This window comes from Chiloscyllium plagiosum, chromosome 40, assembly GCF_004010195.1.
Source record: "Chiloscyllium plagiosum isolate BGI_BamShark_2017 chromosome 40, ASM401019v2, whole genome shotgun sequence".
Taxonomy (NCBI): Eukaryota; Metazoa; Chordata; class Chondrichthyes; order Orectolobiformes; family Hemiscylliidae; genus Chiloscyllium; species Chiloscyllium plagiosum.
The window spans coordinates 22,418,931-22,435,509 of NC_057749.1; the positions used below are offsets into that span (position 1 = coordinate 22,418,931).

The 16,579-nt window shown below is 46.0% G+C and overlaps 1 protein-coding gene across 3 annotated transcripts in view; it reads right to left on the minus strand.

Moving 5' to 3' along the window:
- Positions 1–1,654: 1,654 nt before the first annotated feature.
- Positions 1,655–16,579, minus strand: part of roraa (RAR-related orphan receptor A, paralog a) — a 685,365-nt gene continuing 670,440 nt past the window's right edge. For all 3 annotated transcript variants that reach the window (XM_043680589.1, XM_043680587.1, XM_043680590.1), the window contains 3 exons: positions 12,444–12,554; positions 4,339–4,451; positions 1,655–3,541 (listed from right to left, as the gene is read on the minus strand). In XM_043680589.1, coding sequence (XP_043536524.1) covers positions 3,377–3,541; positions 4,339–4,451; positions 12,444–12,554 — 389 coding nt within the window. In that variant the 3' untranslated portion in view covers positions 1,655–3,376. The remainder of the gene's footprint in view (positions 3,542–4,338; positions 4,452–12,443; positions 12,555–16,579) is intronic.

A 16,579-nucleotide genomic window follows, 5' to 3' on the forward strand; every position in this document is an offset into this window, starting at 1 on the left:
TCTGTCTTCAATAAATCCTACTACCCAGTCTCCAGTGCTTTCGGTGGAGGAGAATTCTCTTCAACCCATTACAAGATGGACTGCCCACAATGAGGACCTCTTCTCATTGAGGTAGGCAGGTCACCTTTGGGAAGCTAGAGGGGCAAACTTCGAACTACGTGTTCGGACTTCTGTCGATCACAGGTCACACAGTCACAACAACCTAATGGGCCAGAAAATTGAGTTCAAGCCCCAGGAGTGGGACAGAAATGGAAACAGTAATTAGAAGAATATGGGTAGTATTGGCTTCTAATGAATGATGAGTTGCTATTGCTCCAGATTGCTTTGAGAGATTCAGGAATTAAATACTATTCGCTGTGTGCTGCTGCAGACAGCTGAAGGAACAAATATGTCATTGTACACAGATAGAGGAATGGAGGCTGTTTTCACATTATCTTTGAACAATTCTGATTCTGAGTTACAGAAAATATTTGGTGTGCAGTTAAATGCCAAGTGGGACAACACAGTGGCTCAGTGGTTAGCACTGCCGTCGCACAGTGCCAGGGACCTGGGTTTGATTCCAGCCTCGGGCAACTGTCTGTGTGGACTGTGTACATTCTCCCCGTGTCTAGGTGGGTTTCCTCTGTGTGCTCCCACAGTCCAAAGATTGGTGGATTGGCCATGTTCAATTGCCTCATAGTGTCTCGGGATGTGTAGGTTAGGTGGATTAGCCATGGGAGATGCAGGGTTACCAGGATAGGGTGGGATGCTCTTTGGAGAGTTGGTGTGGAGGTGATGGGCCAAATGGCCTCGTTCCACACAGTAGGGGATTCTATGGAGAAAGTGAGGAGTAGGGGATTCTATGATTGGTTGACTGTCACAGACTATCCACATGTGCAATGAAGAGCCCTTTCACTTGACACTGTGAGCCAGGAGGGGGCGATATGACCAGTCAGTGCACTGGAGCATTGTGAGGGGGCAAGGGTGGCATCAAGGGGTCCAGGCTCCATGAGGAGGGATATGGGGGGTGGGCGCAACAGCAGGTGTGCAGGCATGGGGATAGATGGGTTGGGGTAGCAGGAGAGAACAGTTGGAGGAATCAGTACGGAATAAAATCTTCTGGAAATGCCCAGGTGGTGACCCTTGTTGTAAAGATAGAAAGCCCCATCTAAATTCCTGGGGAATTGCAGCCTCCTCTAATTGAGAGCTGCACTTCGGTGATAAACAGCTCTAAACCTGCGTGGCTCAGACTTGCTCATTCCACTTAGGGTTGGTTTCTTGGAGATAAAGTTGACGCTGGTGACCGGACTCCTCTGCAGGGCTGAGTCTACCTGCCACCCTTGCCCCCTCACAGTGCCCCATCGCACGGATTGGTCATATTCGTCTCCGGGATCTGGATCCTCTGTCCCGGGAGTGGGTATCAGACGGATCCAAAATGCAAATCGATTCTCCGCACTGACTTAACCATTCCCTCTTTTTCCAGATGGGATCTTGGGTCTGCATTTGGAAATGCCCATATCGTCAGTTTCCTGGACTAGGGGAGACGGAAAATGCTAGAATGCCGTTCGAGATGATGCAGTGTTGGTGAACATGAGAAAGATAGGGACCTACATGTGCTCTCATTTAACATGCATCAGTAAATGGTGAAAAGAGCAGATCAAATCTTTTGATTGCTCTGATTGCAAATCCAGGGTCAGCCAGTATTCCATAGAAGCCTTCATTAACAGCTCTCCCTCTACAAAAACAAAATTACAACTGCCTGTAATAACTCTAGTGGATTCCAGACACTGTCCAATAAATTGCCTCCAATATTAATTGTAAGCAATATTCTTGTTGATTCAGTTTGCAACTTCTAAGGGTCTGAATGCCTTTGCTGTGTTTACTGTTACAGGAACTACTGACCATTCCACACCTTCATTATAATCTAAGTTATCCCTGAGCTAAAAAAAAGTTCAAACCCTCCGTCTGATTTCTGTCGGGCCTTCAAGATTTTCTTCCTAGGATTCTTATCATTTAATCAGGATTCTGGATTGTCTTTCACAGTGACAAGAATTGTCAGGAGTGTCGCACAGTTATGGAGCATTTCAAACAAACAGTGGCCTGACTCCTGAATCCAGACTCACTCCAGGATTAGAGCCAGACTGACTGCCTCACACACAGACACACAGAGTGATCTACTCAACAGCCCTTAGCAGGATAAGAGACTGTACAAACACGTTTTTGTTTATCTTCCCTGAGGGGTTAAATGTACACTAGCAAGTACCCTTTGTACATATTGCACTACCAAGGAATGAAGTTAATGTGCAAAAAGCAACAGTGACACAGACTCATCATTCTCTCACAGATACACACACACACACACACACATATAAACACTTACTTTAAATGTTTCTACATTTTTGCGTTTTTTTTTTGGAATGTTGTTTCACAAGGAAACCTCCATTTCAAGATTAAAAAGACTTGTGTTGCTTCATTAGCAGAAACATACTTACACTGTGGCACATTAATCGAAAAGATTTCACTAGGACCAGACATATTCTCACAAGAAAATAACACCAAGCTCTTAGAAAATAACACTTCTTTCTATTGTTGGCTTGCCTTACAAAAAAACATTGTCTTGCACAAATCACGTCTCTTTTATTGCAGGAATATTTTAAGTGCTTCCTAATATTCATACCAGGGTTATAAAAATAGAACTCTCTCTAAAATGGTCCAGACAAGGCTTCGTTTTTTATAAATCATTTTGATTCCATTACCCTTCATCGCACCATTCTTCATCTGAATCAATGAGACAATAATCAGCCGCACAGACTATGGAAATTGGAGTGCGTTTGTAAATCAAACTAAGTATGTGGGCATTCCTACTATAAACAAATATCAACCTTAAAGCAGCATCTAAAACTCCAAACCTCCCTCCATATACTCAACTGTTAAACTTGTATTTCTTGTGCACGTCCTATTAACAGAACTAATAAATACAACATATCATGTACAAATTGGGAAAAAAGTGCTTAAATTGCAGATTCATATTTTGTCTCACAGCACATCAAGTTTAAAATGATATACTGATAATAACTGTTATGTTCACGTATTTACTCTATATACCCTGTAAAAGATTTGCTCTAAATTAGCTTCTCAGCATTATAATGTCACTGTGCGCTGTGCTCTACACAAACTAAATGCATGAGAAAAACAAGTTCAACTTTCACGAAGAAACTAATATTAATTCACCCCCCCTGCCCCATCCCCTAAACTCCCCACCCAAGAAATTTGTTGCTTCATTAATCTCCTGGACTTGTGCACAGCCACTGCAGTGCAGCAAGGGGAAAATGTGAAATATCTTCAATTATCTGATGCAGGTACTTCCCAGGGTTTCGATCTCCTCTGATGACAATATCTAACCATCCGTCGGCATCATTTGCTCAAACTCGGAGCTGAACAGCTCCTTATACAACGGAGGGAAATGTACCCGCACAATGTCCGGGTGTATTGCTTTGAACGAGGACAGCTTCTCAATGTGCCGATTACACAGTGTTCGTAACGTAGACACTTTAGATAACAGCTGGGGAAAGAGGGAAAGCAAGGGTAAAAACAATTAGCAAACATTGTGAAGACTGGACAAGCAGAGGTAAATCTGCAGAATGATTCTCACAGATCCTACTCACAGCACGAGGGCTGAGCCCCATCCCCGTGTGGATTTAATTGTTACGTTCCAAAGGGAATTGGATGAATATGTAAAGAGGAGAATATTGCTGGTGTCTGAGGAAAAGGCAGTGGGTTGGTCCGACTGAATGGCTCTTTTAAAGGACCAACATAAGCTCTGTGGACTGAATGGCTCTTCCCATAATTTATTAAACTGGGTGTAAGGTATGGAACTCATTCATCTGGTCCTAAAGGACATGGTGGGTCAGCAACATTCAATCCCGGAGTAGTACATGCACATTCCATATTACTTTGCAGGGGATTTATCAATCTGATCCACAAATACTCAGAAGAGCACAAGAAACGTGGGTGACAGTGGTTAGCACTGCCGACTCACAATGCCAGAGGCCGGGTTCGATCCCACCCTCGGGCGACTGTGTGGAGTTTATACATTCTCCCTGTGTTAAGATCTCCATAAGATATAGGAGCAGAAAGAGACCATTTGGCAAAGGTTTCTGAATTGTGTTTGAGATTCTAGCTTTTAACATTTTGTCAACCTCATACTTTTGCAGCTATCTGTTTTATTTTTGAGGTTCTGGGTAGAAATCTCTCAAATGCAGAACAGAAGGAAGCCATTCAGCCCATTGAACAGTTGAAGAGCAATCCAGCCAATCCTCTCTTCCCTCATATCCCTGCAGCCTTGAACTTTTTGATTACCTTTGTCAGAATGCCATCCTCTCTGTGATGTTTCTGCAAAATATGCTGGAGCGTTAATTGAATTCTCTGTTGCAGTTTTTCAACTTTTATCTTCTCCTGGAGCCAGAGACGATCTGGGTGGAGAGACAATGAAAGAACGAACACAGCAATTGAGCCATCAGCTTCTCCCTAATTATTTTCTCAAATTGCTTTCATTGCCGTTCTGACACACAGTGGGAGATTGAGGATGCATTACTGGTGGTCCCCATCTCCAAAGGGATACCTGGTCTGTGCTCGGAACTCAGTCAGCCCATTGTTCAGCACTTCCGTGAAACTGTCAGTGATGCCACACCTAATACACAGCACCGAGTCCATAGTTGGCAAATAGCCAGTGCCTAACACCCAGTCGGACATCCAGCATTACTCTGGATCCAGTACGGGAAGGATATTGGCCTAATTATGTTAACTCTACACTGTGAATCCAGAAACTTAGCTAATGTTCTGGGGACCTAGATTCAAATACTGCTACGTTAGATTTTGTAATTTGAATTCAATTTTAAATAAAATTATCTGGAATTCAGTCGACTGAAACTATTGATTTTTCTGTGGGGAAAACCCATCTGGCTCACTAATGCCCTTCAGGGAAGGAAACTGCCATCTTTACCCTGGTCTGGCCCCCCCTACATGTGACTCCAGACCCACAGCTATGCGGTTGGCTCTCAACTGCCCTCTGAAAGCTACTCCGTTACACCAATTGCTATGAAATCAATAGCATCAAGACACAAACAATAAATGCTGGCCAGCCAGTGATGTCCACATCCCGGGAATTAGTGAAGAAAAAGGTTTCGGGGTCACATCCTCTCCATGTCTAACATCCAGGTTGGAGCAAGCCTGTATCAAATCTCCACTGTGGTCACAGCGCATTGCCTTGCTGTAGTTTAAGCACACTCCACACCCAGCCTACACCTGGTCCACACCCAGTCAACACCTGCTCCACACCCAGCCTACACCTGGTCCACACCCAGCCTACACCTGGTCCACAACCAGCCTACACCTGGTCCACACCCAGTCAACACCTGCTCCACACCCAGCCTACACCTGGTCCACACCCAGCCTACACCTGGTCTACACCCAGTCAACACCTGGTCCACACCCAGCCTACACCTGGTCCACACCCAGCCTACACCTGGTCCACACCCAGCCTACACCTGGTCCATATCCAGCCTACACCTGGTCCACACCCAGCTTACACCTGGTCCACACCCAGCTTACACCTGGTCCACAACCAGCTTACACCTGGTCTACACCCAGCCTACACCTGGTCCACACCCAGTCTACACCTGGTCCATACCCAGCCTACACCTGGTCCACACCCAGCTTACAGCTGGTCTACACCCAGCTTACACCTGGTCTACACCCAGCCTACACCTGGTCTACACCCAGCCTACACCTGGTCCACACCCAGCCTACACCTGGTCTACACCCAGCCTACACCTGGTCCATACCCAGCCTACACCTGGTCCATACCCAGCCTACACTTGGTCCACACCCAGCTTATACCTGGTCTACATCTTGCCAACACCTGGTCTACACCCAGCCTACACCTGGTCCATACCCAGCCTACACCTGGTCCACACCCAGCTTACACCTGGTCTTCATCTTGCCAACACCTGGTCCACACCCAGCTTACACCTGGTCTACACCCAGCCAACACCTGGTCTACACCCAGCCTACACCTGGTCCACACCCAGCCTACACCTGGTCCACACCCAGCCTACACCTGGTCTACACCCAGCCTACATCTGGTCCATACCCAGCCTACACCTGGTCCACACTCAGCTTACACCTGGTCTACATCTTGCCTACACCTGGTCCACACCCAGCCTACACCTGGTCTACACCCAGCCAACACCTGGTCCACACCCAGCCAACACCTGGTCCACACCCAGCCTACACCTGGTCTAAACCCAGCCTACACCTGGTCCACACCCAGCAAACACCTGGTCCACACCCAGCCTACACCTGGTCCACACCCAGCCTACACCTGGTCCACAACCAGCCTACACCTGGTCCACACCCAGCCTACACCTGGTCCACACCCAGCCTACACCTGGTCCACACACAGCCTACACCTGGTCCACACACAGCCTACACCTGGTCCACACACAGCCTACACCTGGTCTGTAGTTGCACTGTACTTATATCTAATCTGTATCCAAACCATGAACGGTCCATATCCAGTCTGTTTTAACTCTTAATATGCACATAGTCCATTGCCAACTAATATCTAACATCCAATCTCCAGACATCTCATCCCCAGTGTATTCCCTTACCAAATGTCAAACGTTTGCTGTAGCCAGCTGCCATGTAACACCCAGTTTGTACTCAATCTATACACAATCTTTATAATCTGGACTATCCCATCATTGCCTTAGTCCTTATCACAGTCCCAAAAAAGATTCCATTAAAACCACATCCTATGTGATTGTGACAGCGCAGGGAGGTGCCATTCAGACCATCCACACCAACCCTCCAAAGAGCATCCCCCTCAGACCCATCCCCAGCCTTATCCCTGCAACCCTGTATTTCCTATGGCTAATTCACCTCACCTGTACATCCCTGGACAATTTAGTATGGCTAAATCTAAACCCCCACTGCAGGAGGAAACCAGAGCACCCGGAGGAAACCCACGCAGACACAGGGAGAATGTGTAACTCCACACAGACAGTCACCCAAGGCTGGAATCGAACCCAGGTCCGTGGTGCTGTGAGGCAGCAGCACTAACCACTGGGCCATCGTGCCACCCACATCTCCAACACTTGACAAGCTTGACCATATCAATCGCCTCAAACGCCTCCCCTCCCCATCTTTCCCTAGCACTGACCCCTGCCTCCCATAGCCTTCCTTCACCCACAAAGTTAACGAGCAAATCCGTCTATCTCTGTACTGAGTATGTGGCTCAGGAATCATTTGAGGCATTGTTTTTAAATTTGGACTGTAGTCCTCAAACTGTCTCAGCAAAACACCATTCCTTGATATATCGAAATCATTGGTTCCTGTATGGACCATGATCCTCTCATTTCCACTCCAAATTCACCTTCAGCTACAAGGAAGCATCTTTAATCCTGGCAAGGGTCAATAACACAGCCTCTGAAGCTCTGTTCATAGCTATACAGAACAGCATGATTTCCACTAACTATCATACCAGGTATATTTTCACTTGCTCCACTCGAATGGCTTCCTGCAGCCTGGTCAGTTTGCGCATTCACTCTACAGTCCCTGTCCTCACCCACACAGAGTCTTCATACCTCCCACTCCTGTTGGCCAAGGTTCCTCTGTGGGGCAGTGTGGTGACTCAGTGGTTCGCACTGATGCCTCACAGCACCAGGGACCTGGGTTCAATTCCAGCCGGCTGTCTGTGTGGATTTTGCATATTCTCCCCGTGTCTGCGTGGATTTCCTCTGTGTCCTCCAGTTTCCTCCCGGAGCCCAAAAATGTGCAAGCTGGGGGGGGGGGGGGGCGGGGGTTGGCTATGCTTTCATGTGGGTAAGCCATGGGGCTGCAGGGTTACCGGAATGGGGCGAGATGCTCTTCAGAAGATGAACTTGATGGCTGAATGGCCTACTTCCGCACTATAGCGATTCTAACTTCACTATATTTTGGATGCCCTGATCTGCTGGACTCAGATTCACAGCCTGAACTCCCTGACCACTGCCCAACTCAAATGTTCTGCTTAACCTGAGGAGTGAGTGCATTCTGGAATAAAATGTCCAAGGAGCTCTCCCTCTCTCTGATGCAAGTAGCATGGGCCAACAACCCAGAAATGATATTGTTTGAGGTACTGGTACTTACTGCAAACAGAGTCATTCAGGTCTACGCAGCATCTCTTACACTACAGACACAACGCATCACCATATCTGTCTAGCCATATTTATTTATTTGGCTTGTTAATTTGTTACTTTTTTAAGTCAATTATTTTATTGATTAATTAGTTTGCCTTGTTTAAGTAATACATTTTGTGGAGAAAGTGAGGTCTGCAGATGCTGGAGATCAAAGTTGAAACTCTATTGCTGGAACAGCACAGCAGGTCAGGCAGCATCCAGGGAACAGGAGATTTGACGTTTCGGGCACAGGCCCTTCTTCAGGAATGAGTTTCCTGAAGAAGGGCCTGTGCCCGAAACGTCGAATCTCCTGTTCCCTGGATGCTGCCTGACCTGCTGTGCTGTTCCAGCAATAAAGTTTCAACTTTAATACATTTTGTGAACTAACAGTGGGATGCATCTTTCTAGCTTAGAGACCAAAGAAAAATACACACCAGCAACAGGAACATCATTTAAAAACAAGCTCAGAATCCAGCTTCCTCTCCCTGTCTGCACTGAGTTCGCACTTGCACCGAATTCTCCACTTTACCTGCAGCTTAGTCCAACAATCAGCGCTGGCATCACACTCTGCTCCCCCTTTCCCGGTCAAGCAACAGATTCCTTTTCAAACTCCCATCCTTATTTTTAATTCCTTCCATTGTCCTGGCTTTCCTCACCTCTGTAATCTCATCCACCCAGCAGACCTTGGCAAGATCTCTGGGCATCTCGAATTCTAGCCCCTCAATTTTCACCGGTTTCCACAGTTGGTGCCTTCAGCCTTAAGCTCTGGAGTTCCCTCACTATCTTTCTATCTCTGTTCCCTCCTTTAAGGTGCACTTAAAATCTCTGCCCAAACTGTAGCTCAACTATTAGCTCATTATGTGGCTGGACATCAAGTTATGTTTCATTATGCTCCTTATAAAGTTCCTTGGAGTTTTTATGCATTCATTCATGGTTTTGCTGGCTGGGTCAGCATTTATTAGCCAACCTTCACCGTTAAAGACACATCGCTATCACATGCAGGCTAGACTAGGTAAGGGTTTCCTTCCCTGAAGCACATGATGGGTTTTTAAACATCGATCAACAGTGTTTATATGGACAATACTGGGTTAGCTTTTTACTGCATTCAGATTTCACCACCTGCCTCAGTAGAATTTGAACTCTCGCCCCCAGAACATAACAGTCTGGTTTATTGACCCACGACACTACTGCCTTCCACTGAAATGAATGGGGTACTTTAAACATGGGAGTTGTCAACAAATCTTAACACAGTCAAGATTTGTGACAAAATAAACGAGGAAACACAGAGCTATATGTTGTCACCTGCCCATCTCAGCTGTCCTTCAAATGGAGAAACAGGAAAAATAAGGGTTTGAGCTATAGGGAGAGGCTGAACAGGCTGGCGCTATTTTCCCTGGAGCTATGGGGTGACCTCATAGAGGTTTATAAAATCATGAAGGGTCCGGACAGGGTAAATAGACAAGACCTTTTCCCCCGGGGTGGGGGAGTCCAGAACTAGAGGGCATGTGTTTAGAGGAAAGATTTAAAAGGGACCTAGAGGGCAACCTTTTCACACAGAGGATGGTGCGTGTATAGAATGAACTGTCAGAGGAAGTGGTGGAGGCTGGTACAAATACAACATTTAAAAGGCATCAGGATGGATACATGAATAGGAAGGGTTGAGAGGGATTTGGGCCAAGTGCTGGCAAATGGGACTCGATTAATTTATGATATCTGGTCGGCATGGATCGAAGGGTCTGTTTCCTTGGTGTACATCTCTATGATTCCATGACTCTAAGTGGAAATGGCACTGTGGGTCATGTGCCTGGCGTTCTGGCTAATAAATCTGTGCATCAGTCTCTCAAGAAGGATTATGGTTTCACAGAATCAGGCATAGATTTGATGGCAGTGCCAAATTTTCCAGTAGTTGAAAGGATTGCTCACTGATCAGATTAGCCATTGCTAATCTTTGGTCAGCATTACACCTTGCAAAAATTCACATCTGACGAAATGCTGCATATTTGACATATCAGAACTGCACAACAATGACACTCATTTTCACATGTGCAATTATTTATTTGCAGTGATTCAAAACATCCAATCCATGCTTCAAGCTCTTTTGCACAATTTGTTGACCTTTCCTCTGAGTCTACAGCCAAATTTAATCAATCAATCACAGTGAGCGTCAATAATAAACAGACTCACAATATCAAACACGGATCAATTGAATCACTGAACAGTGCACAAAGCATGAAGGAAAATGAGTGGCAGAGAGGTAATGGGGTGAAATGACTGGAACAAAGTAATTAAATGAGGGTTTACTACTTTAGTCAATCGTGGGGAGTAATGTTAGAAGGTCATAATTGGGCACTAAACGAAACACAGGTAATCGGGCAGAGTCTGCATGGTTTTGTGAAAGTTTAATCACGTTTAACCAAGTTATTGGAGTTCTTTGAAGGTGCAGTATACATGGTGCACAAAGGGTGTGGATGCATTTGTGAAAGCATTTGACAGTGTACCACATCAACATTTATTGCAGAAGGTATAAGCTCACAGAAAGTGTGCAGAGATGGGTCTCCCTGATTGGTATGATGTGGGGTCCCTCAGGAGTCTGTGCTGGAGCCTCGTATTCTTAAAACTAAAATGACATAGAACTTTAACACTGAATGACTTGGATGACGGAAACAAAGGTATGGTGGTTAAATTTGCAGGTGATACAGAGTGACTGAAACAAAGGTAGGAGCTGAGATTGTGAAGGTGACATGAGGCAGATGTAGCTGAGTGAGTGGAAGCTGGGGCATAACATGGAAAAATGTGCCATTGCTTACCCAGGCACAAAGAATGAAAAAGCAGCGTATTATTTAAATGGAAAACTACTTTAACATTCCAGACTGCAGAGGGAGCTAGGTGTTCTGATTAGGAGTCGCATAAAGTTAGTGGGCAGTACAGCAAGTAATTCAAGAAAGCGAATAAAACACTATACCAAGAAAAAATTGGATACTAATAAAAAGTATGGAGGGCATGGGTGAGACCACAACTTGAATATTGTGTGCATTTTTGGTCTCCTTATCAAAGGAAGAAGGTGAATACATGAGAGCCAAGTTCAGAGGAGGTTTACTGACTCCTGGGAATGAGCAGGCTGTCTTAGGTTGGACTTATTTAAATCGGCATTTAGAACAGCAAGGTATAAGATATTGAATGGTCTTGACAAGGTGGATATAGAAATTAGGTTTCCTCTTGTGGGTGAGAAGAGAAAATTAGGGGGTCACCCTTTAAGGAGGAACTTTGGAGGCTGAGGGGTGACCATGTAGAGGTTTACAAAATCATGAGGAGAATATACCCATCTAAATGCCTTTTAAAGGCTGGTACAATTGCAACATTTAAAAGGCATTTGGATGGGTATATGAATAGGAAGGGTTTGGAGGGATATGGACTGGATGCTGGCAGGTGGGACTAGATTGGGTTGGGATATCTGGTCAGCACGGACAGGTTGGACCAAAGGGTCTGTTTCCGTGCAGAACATTTCTATGACTCGAGAATAGATAGAGTGAATGGCTAGGGTCTTTTTCCCAAGGTACGGGAGTCTAAAACTAGAGGACATAGAGTGAGAGAGGAAAGATTTAAAAGGGACCTAAAGGGCAACTTTTTCATGCGGAGCGTGGTGTGTGGAATGAGCTGCCAGAGCAAGTGGAGGAGGCTGGTACAATTATAATATTTAAAAGGCATCTGGATGGGTATATGAATCGGAAAGGTTTAGATGGATATGGGCCAAATGCTCGCAAATAGAACTAGATTATTTGAGGATATCTGGTCGGCATGGACGAGTTGGACCGAGGGGTCTGTTTCCATGCTGTACATCTCTATGTCACCAGGTTTTAGTCCAACAGGTTTATTTGAAATCACAAGCTTTCAGGGTGTCGTTTCTTTTTCAAGTGAAGTTGTTTGGCTTCTGACCTTGTCCACACCCGTCCAACACTGGCACCTCCACATCACTCTATCACAGAGCTGAGGAGATTTTGTTTTCTCCCAAACGGTGTTGCCTTTGAAACTACCTCCCTCTGACGACGATGGAGGTGCCGTCTTTGAATATTTTTTAAGGCGGAGGTCAATTATTGTTGGGCTAACAGGCGGGATTGAGGGATATCAGGAGCAGATGGGAATGTGGAATTCTGAACACAAGCAGCCATGATCTTATTGAATGGCAGCGCAGGCTTCAAGGCCTACCTCTGCCCCAATTCTTATGTCGCTATGTCACGCAGAGCTCACCTGCAGAGATCAGCACGTAGGCAGAAAACAAGGCGATTTCGTCCTCCACGAGGTGCAACATACACAAACCTTTGCCGAATTCAAAGATGGAGTTGATCAAGTCGTCACAACCTGCCAGGATATTAGAACAGGTGAAACACACAGCAAATCAACACATGCCTTAAGGGACCAGGTCTCTGGTACTCATCTAGGTTGGTATAAATGTCAGTCATGATCTAAACGCAGAATGCCACACGTAGTGCGAAACCTGTGATAATATTGAAAGATTGGGAGGATCTCCAAAGGGGTGCTTCAACCTAAATAGTGGCTTGTTGACGAATGCATTGGTGGGGCTGGAATAATGAGTGTTAGCCAGTAACTCTGACCCACATGGCTAATCCACTGTTTTATTATGACACTCCACGATTTTTTTCACGCAACTGACATTTTACCCTTTAATTAAATTCTTTGTGGAATGCTAAATCTGCAATTAAAAGGTATGAGCATCTTTTGACAACTTGATAATCGTTCTTGTAAACTCTATGACTAGAAAAGGTAAAATCTCACCAGCTCATAATCTGTCCTTGGCGATTTTAAAAACATCAATTTAAAAATGTTAATTTGCCTTTTTTTGGCTCTTTCCCTCTTTCAATATTTTTGAGCCAGAGTTGTTTTTGATTCGCTGTGCAGGTATCCCCTGCTGAAAACACATTCCAATTGAACATTTTCATTTCAGAGCAGCCTCCATTTTTGTTTTTGCGCGGTTACTGTGCATGGTCAGTCTTTTTTTTTAAAATCAAACTATTGCTTCACCATTTTCTTCCTCGACCCTCACACTCACTGATCCCCCTTTCCAGTGGATTCTGTCCAGCAATTGTCTCTCTCTCTCTCTCTCATTTCCTTCCCTCCAAAACTCGCTGCTTCCCACTCCTAACTCTTCCAACCATTGTTTCCGTCTCTGGACCTTTACATCCTCCCTCCCAGCTCTCACCCTGTCTCCCTGCTTCCCTCTTCTAAACCCTGACTGTTTCTCCACTTACTTCATTGCCTACCATCCCCCCTCCCTCTCATGGCTTGCTATGGGCGAGAGGGAGGGAATATGCTGAGTGGCGGGAGGTGGAAAGTGCGAGGGTTTGTGAGGGAATTGGAACAAGGAGAGCAGCCAGATCTACATCAATACATTCAGCAGCATTGATTTGCTTTGGCTTATTATTGTCGTGTGTACGTACGTAGAGTGAAAAGTTTTGTTTTGCGTGCAGTACAAGCAAATCATACCAAACAAAGTGAATTAGAATAATGAGTGGGATACAATGTTACAGCTGCAGAGAAGGTGCACAAAGAATGATGTCAACATTAAATTCAAAAACGTGAGGTCCATTCAGAAGGCTAAAATCAGCGAGGAAGATGCTGTTCTTGAATCTGTTGGTCCGTGTGTTTAAGCTTTTATATCTTCTGACAGACGAGGTTGGAAGAGATTATAAACGGGGTGAGAGGGGTCTTTGATGATGTTGGCTGCCTTCCTGAGCAGTGGGAAGTGTAGATGGAGGCAGTGGATGGAAGGCTGGCCTGTGTGAGGGACTGGGCTGTGTTCACAACTCGCTGTAGTTTCTTACATTCCTGGGCAGAGCAGTTACTGTGGCGAGCCGTGATGCATCCAGATAGAATGCTTTCTATGGTGCATCTATAAATATTGCCAAGAGTCTTTACGGACGTGCCAAATTTCCCTAACCGCTTGAGGAAGTGGAGGCGTTTGCTTTCTTGACCATAGCATCAACGTGGGTGGTGATCATCACTTATGACAATTGCAGCTACTATCTCCCCAGCAGCGATAAAGATAGAGAGGCCTATCACAGAGCTGCAGCATGAACGAGATGGTGTCCTTCACCAGGATAGACCACAAGGAGAATCAGCTTCCTCAACATAAACCTTCAGTGCCTCAGAAGGCTCATATGTTCAGCGATGACATCTTCAACCTCTAGGAACAGGGAGCTGCTCTCTCCCTGTTAGAGCAACTGGGAAAGCATCGTCACTCATTATCGCAATCACTAGAGCCCTGAATCTATTTACCTCCGCCTCCGCCCTGGGGTCTGCTGGTGACATCTGCATGATTTCACACGTTGTCTCTCCCAAGCGATTAGCACTGTGTTTGCAAAGACCTCCACTTGGTCACAGTGAAGCCACATTTACTGCACAGACCCACAGACCTGGGGAAATCGATGGCTTCACACAAAAAGCGGTCAAAGCTCACCCTTTCAATCAGAAGAGATTCATGCCCATCGGGCATGAGGCAACTCAAAGACTGTCTTGCATCTCTGAGGAAAATATGTGGACATTTGATGGTTTGGTGACAATGTCACAGGACTAGCAGTCCAGAAACTTAGATTAACGTTCTGGGGAAGTGTTAGATTTGAATTTAATTAAAAAAAAAACATTTGGAATGCTTATGTCTTTTGGTGCCCATGCAAACACCGGGTCAGGCAGCATGCGAGGAACAGAAAAATCGATGTTTCGAGCAAAAACCCTTCATCAGGAAGCATCCCATTCCTGATGAAGGGCTTTTGCCTGAAACGTCGATTTTCCTGCTCCTCCGAGGCTGCCTGACCTGCTGTGCTTTTCCAGCACCACTCTGATCTCTACTCTAGTTTCCAGCATCTGCAGTCCTCACTTTTGCCTCATGCAAACACATTCTACTGTTGCAAAAACCCATTTGGTTCACAAATGTTCCTCAGGAAAGGAAATCTGCTGTCCTTACCCTGAATGACCTACATGTGACTCCAGACGCACAGCAATGTGGTTCACTCTTAAATGAACTTGGGGAAATTAGGGATGGGCAATAAATGTTGGCCGGTGTCCACATCCTATGAAGGAATTGTTTAAAAAAACCTGGAAGTAGCCATGGTTCCAGTCGCTTTGCCCACAAAAGGGATCCCTACATCTTTGGAGATATAAGCTACCCTCTGGGGACTGGGCTCATGACAACAGTAAATAACTCTACCACTGCCCTCTGGGAGGGTTAGAACAGGAGTTGTGTCACCGTGACAACAGTAAATAACTCTACCACTACCCTATGGAAAAGCTAGAACAGGAGCTGTGTCACCGTGAGGGTCATCTTCGAGCTAGTCATTGGGTTGCTGATAGCGTGACTCAGTACTCTTACTGAACACCCTTCAGTTTGTGCAGCAAGGAATCCACTGAATCCCTACAGTGTGGAAACAGGCCCTTTGGCCCAACAAGTCCATACTCGCCCTCCAAAGATCCTCACTCAGACCCATTCCCCTACCTGACATTTACCCCTGACTAACGCACCTAGCCTGCACTTCCCTGAACACAATGGGAAATTTAGCATGGCCAATCCACCTAACCTGCATATCTTTGGACTGTGGGAGGAAACCTGCGCACTCAGAGGAAACCCATGCAGATACGGGGAGAATGTGCAAACTCCGCACAGACTGCACAGAGGTTGGAATCAAAACCAGGTCCCTGGTGCAGTGAGGCAGCAGTGCTAACCACTGTGCTGCCCCAGGGTGGGTAGAATAGTCATCCCTTACTGAGAGGGATGGGGCTGTGGGAGGAAACAAGCTGCTGACCATTCAGTGTCCTCTGAGGAGAAAGGTTCTGATGTGCATGTGGTCCCTCCACCGCTTACCTTCCTGCCAGACTGATCCAGGCCTCATTCCAATAACATGAATGTGTTTGAAGATGTGCATTAGAACCTTCTGTTTTCCCAGCCTACTCGTCTTTTCCAGCCCCCCCTGAACACATATTACCGCACAGTCTGAAAGTGCTTCCACATCCCATCACAGCATTTGGCTGCTGCCTACTCTGGGGAAAGTGAGGCCTGCAGATGCTGGAGAGCAGAGCCGAAGATTGTGGTGCTGGAAAAGCACAGACGGTCAGGCAGCGTCCGAGGAGCAGGAGAGTCGATGTTTCGGGGCGTAAGCTCTTCATCGGGAATGGAGATCCTGATGAAGAGATAATGTTTGAAATGTCGACTCTCCTGCTCCTCGGATGCTGCCTGACCGGCTGTGCTTTTCCAGCACCACAAAGTTCGACTACTGTCTAATCTGGTCGTCCCATCCTCCTGAAGATGAATGCCGCTGTGGAATTCGCAAGAGAGGTGACAGCACTGTGAATAGCCCCAATAAAGTATACGCTTT